Source organism: Thunnus maccoyii, chromosome 7 (genome assembly GCF_910596095.1).
Source record: "Thunnus maccoyii chromosome 7, fThuMac1.1, whole genome shotgun sequence".
NCBI lineage: Eukaryota > Metazoa > Chordata > Actinopteri > Scombriformes > Scombridae > Thunnus > Thunnus maccoyii.
The window spans coordinates 17,234,905-17,238,083 of NC_056539.1; the positions used below are offsets into that span (position 1 = coordinate 17,234,905).

The 3,179-nt window shown below is 38.3% G+C and overlaps 1 protein-coding gene across 1 annotated transcript; it reads left to right on the plus strand.

Moving 5' to 3' along the window:
* Positions 1 to 2,923, plus strand: LOC121899830 (leucine-rich repeat-containing protein 15-like). Its single transcript, XM_042415543.1, has 2 exons — positions 1 to 77; positions 273 to 2,923. Exon 2 carries the CDS (start codon positions 282 to 284, stop codon positions 1,635 to 1,637), a length of 1,356 nt encoding a protein of 451 aa, XP_042271477.1. The 5' UTR covers positions 1 to 77; positions 273 to 281; the 3' UTR covers positions 1,638 to 2,923.
* Positions 2,924 to 3,179: the final 256 nt, after the last annotated feature.

The window sequence follows — 3,179 nt, forward strand, 5'->3', positions numbered from 1 at the left end:
TAATGAGACTGCGCTTGTTTATGTTTCCTCACTGCTGTAACAACCTTCTGCTTCATCCTGGGACAGGAAATAATCAGGTAGGCAAATGTTCTTTTTTGGCATTTGACTTTAACAGCACATAGATTTAATCATAAATTGACACAGCAAAGCTACTATATACAGTATATGGTGTTATTGTTAATTTATCACAAGAAAAAAAATAAGGTCAAAATTTAATGTGCTCAATTTTATATAAGTTATACATCATTGCAAAATTGTTCTTCTTTTCATAGTGAGTAAACATGGGAAGAGGAGAGATCATCGTTCTTTTTCTGTCTTTATTATTTACTCAAAACAACAGTGCAAAGGAGGGTTCCAGTGAGAACCAACTTGTTTTTGGTGCAGATACAACAGAAATTCCACGCGATCTGAGAGCAGGTGTGACAGAGATTTTCTTTGTGGAAAGCAACATCAAAACAATCCCCAAAGATGCCTTTGTTGGAAACTCCCAGCTTGAGAAGGTGGAATTCCTGAACACTAAAACAGAATATATTGAACCAGGTGCCTTTGAAGGTCTGGTAAACGTCAAGCATATTGAGATCTCCAGCAATCCATTAACTTCAATACCAGTGGGGGTCTTTAAAGACCTCAGCAACCTGGAGAAACTTCTACTAAAGCTCAACAACCTCCGTAATCTTGAAAATGGCATGTTTGAGGACCTTAAAAAATTAAGGGAGCTCCAGTTACATGGGAACGAGATTGACTCAATTGAAGATGGGACTTTTGATGGTCTTGAGAATCTTACTCTCCTCCATTTAGCTAAAAACAATCTCTCAGCTGTATCCGTTGATTTGTTCTCAAACCTAAACAAACTGGCAATACTACGGCTTTACGAAAATCAACTGACCTCCATTCCTGAGGACATTTTTCATAATTTGCCAAACTTGAAGGAAATTGCCTTGCATACGAACAAAATAACAGAATTATCACCAAATCAATTCCCACATAAAGACAAACTGACTAAGCTGCTTTTGGACAATAACCTTCTGACTGGTTTACCTCCAGAATTTTTTGTTGGCTTCCCACAGCTTAAATCGCTGACCCTACATAGGAATGAACTGAGTAGTCTACCACCAGTGCTTTTTGGAGAAATGCCTAAATTGACTGACCTTAGCCTTAGTCAAAACAGTCTTAGCATTCTTCCTGAGGGAATATTCAGCCCTCTGAAGAAACTGAAGAAGCTAGATCTGTCTAATAATCACTTAGTCACTTTGTCTGCCGAGCACTTTGAGGGCCCTGAGAAGCTCCTAGTGCTGAATCTCCGGAACAACACGATAAAGTCACTGGATGCAGATGTGTTTGAAAAGCTACAATCACTGACGACACTCGATCTACGTCACAACGACCTCCAGACACTTCCTGGAGATATTTTTGAGCCATTAGGGAAACTCAGAAAGCTTTACCTCAGTGACAACCCTTGGCGCTGTGACTGTAATCTGATAGATTTTTACCTCTGGATAAAGGCAAACTCACCCAAGATTGAATTAAAATATCCTGTGTTTTGTGAGTATCCAGATGATCTAAAAGGACAGGAAATCAAATCATTAACAGAGGATCAATTTATTTGCCCCACCATTCCTGCACACTTGTGCTGGTGAAGTTCACTCCTTGTCTTTACCACCTGCTGCAGCGCCGAGAGAGGATGTACAATAGGGTCAAGCTCACCTGCTTCTACTACAGGAGAGAGGTAGTCCTTAGGCCTCTATGAGAGACCTGAAGACTTTTTTTTAAATACTTTATTTACAGTTTACAATTTTACAATGACAAAACATATTGAGAGGATGTACAAAACAATACAAAGAAAATACAACACCAATTGGGACACGAACTGGACAAAACAAAAAAGGCTGCCAGACAGTTTACAAGATTACATAGTCTTGCAAAAATGTTGTCAGTGTAGGATAAGCGATTAACATGAAGACACATATGACATGGTACAGTACAAATGGGAGAGGCAGAAAGGACCAGACAGTAACCCATGAAAACAATAACATGAGAAATAAATCAATAAAAATACAAATTTAAATAGATTTCGGCTTAATAATAGATATAAGTAGGGTTTATGTATGTGTGCATGCACGTGTGTGTGTCTGTGTGCGTGTTAATGTGGGTAGGCGCTGTGTGTGTTAGTGTGTAAGGACATAGAGGGAAGGAAGGAGAAGAAAGAAGTCAAAAAAAAAAAGTTGCTTGTTGCGGGGATCTCTGGATGGGTGCCAGGGTGGAACCAGGATGAGTTAGGACAGAGGTTTATATTTCCTCTTGCCCTCTACACACCTGTCCACCTTATTTTATAATTAGTTTTGTTATCTTTCCGTACTCCCCTTTCTCTCCTCCCCTCCCTTCTTTTCTCTCATTGCTCTCTCCTGCTTAAGGCCGCCCCCAGACCCATAGGAGGTTGCTGGTCTGTTGCAGGTCAGATGCCCTCTAGAACGGCCCCCACCCCTACAGGAGGGGTCTGTTCATTTGGGTCTGAGGAGCAACTTTCTTTTTGATGGGGGGTTTGATGGGGAATAGGCCCTAGACACCAGGCTGTCTAAACTAGCCAGGACTCCCGAGCCACCATAGCCACCTGAGCCCAGTAAGATGGTCTCATTCTGCAGAGTCATTGTTAGTTTGGGGAAATGACACTTAAGAAAAGACAGATAAATGAGTGTGCAAACCAGTTAATAAATAAAATAAGTAAATAAATAAGTGAGAAAAAATTATGAATGAATAAAGGAAGATAAAGAAATTATTAAAAGAAAAAAAAAACACAGTAGGCATATAGTTGAGTAAATGGATTGTTAAGTGTAGTGTAGTAGTTTTTAACCTGAAAGTGTAAATGTCTCTGTGTTGTTGTGTGTGTTTTCTGTCAGTGAGTGAACATATTTTTTTCCCTTTCTTCCTCTTCCAACCACATTCTTATCAATAATAATAGTAATAGTAATAATAATCAGTTAAGTATAGTATAAGTAATGATTTTAAAAGTATATACATACACACATACATACACATACACACCTATACATATACACATATATACACACACACATAATAATAATTATCATAATAATAATTATCATAATATAATCATCATCATCTGTATATAAAAATCAATATCATCATAATCGTTTTATAAATTAAGACCTGAAGACTTATAA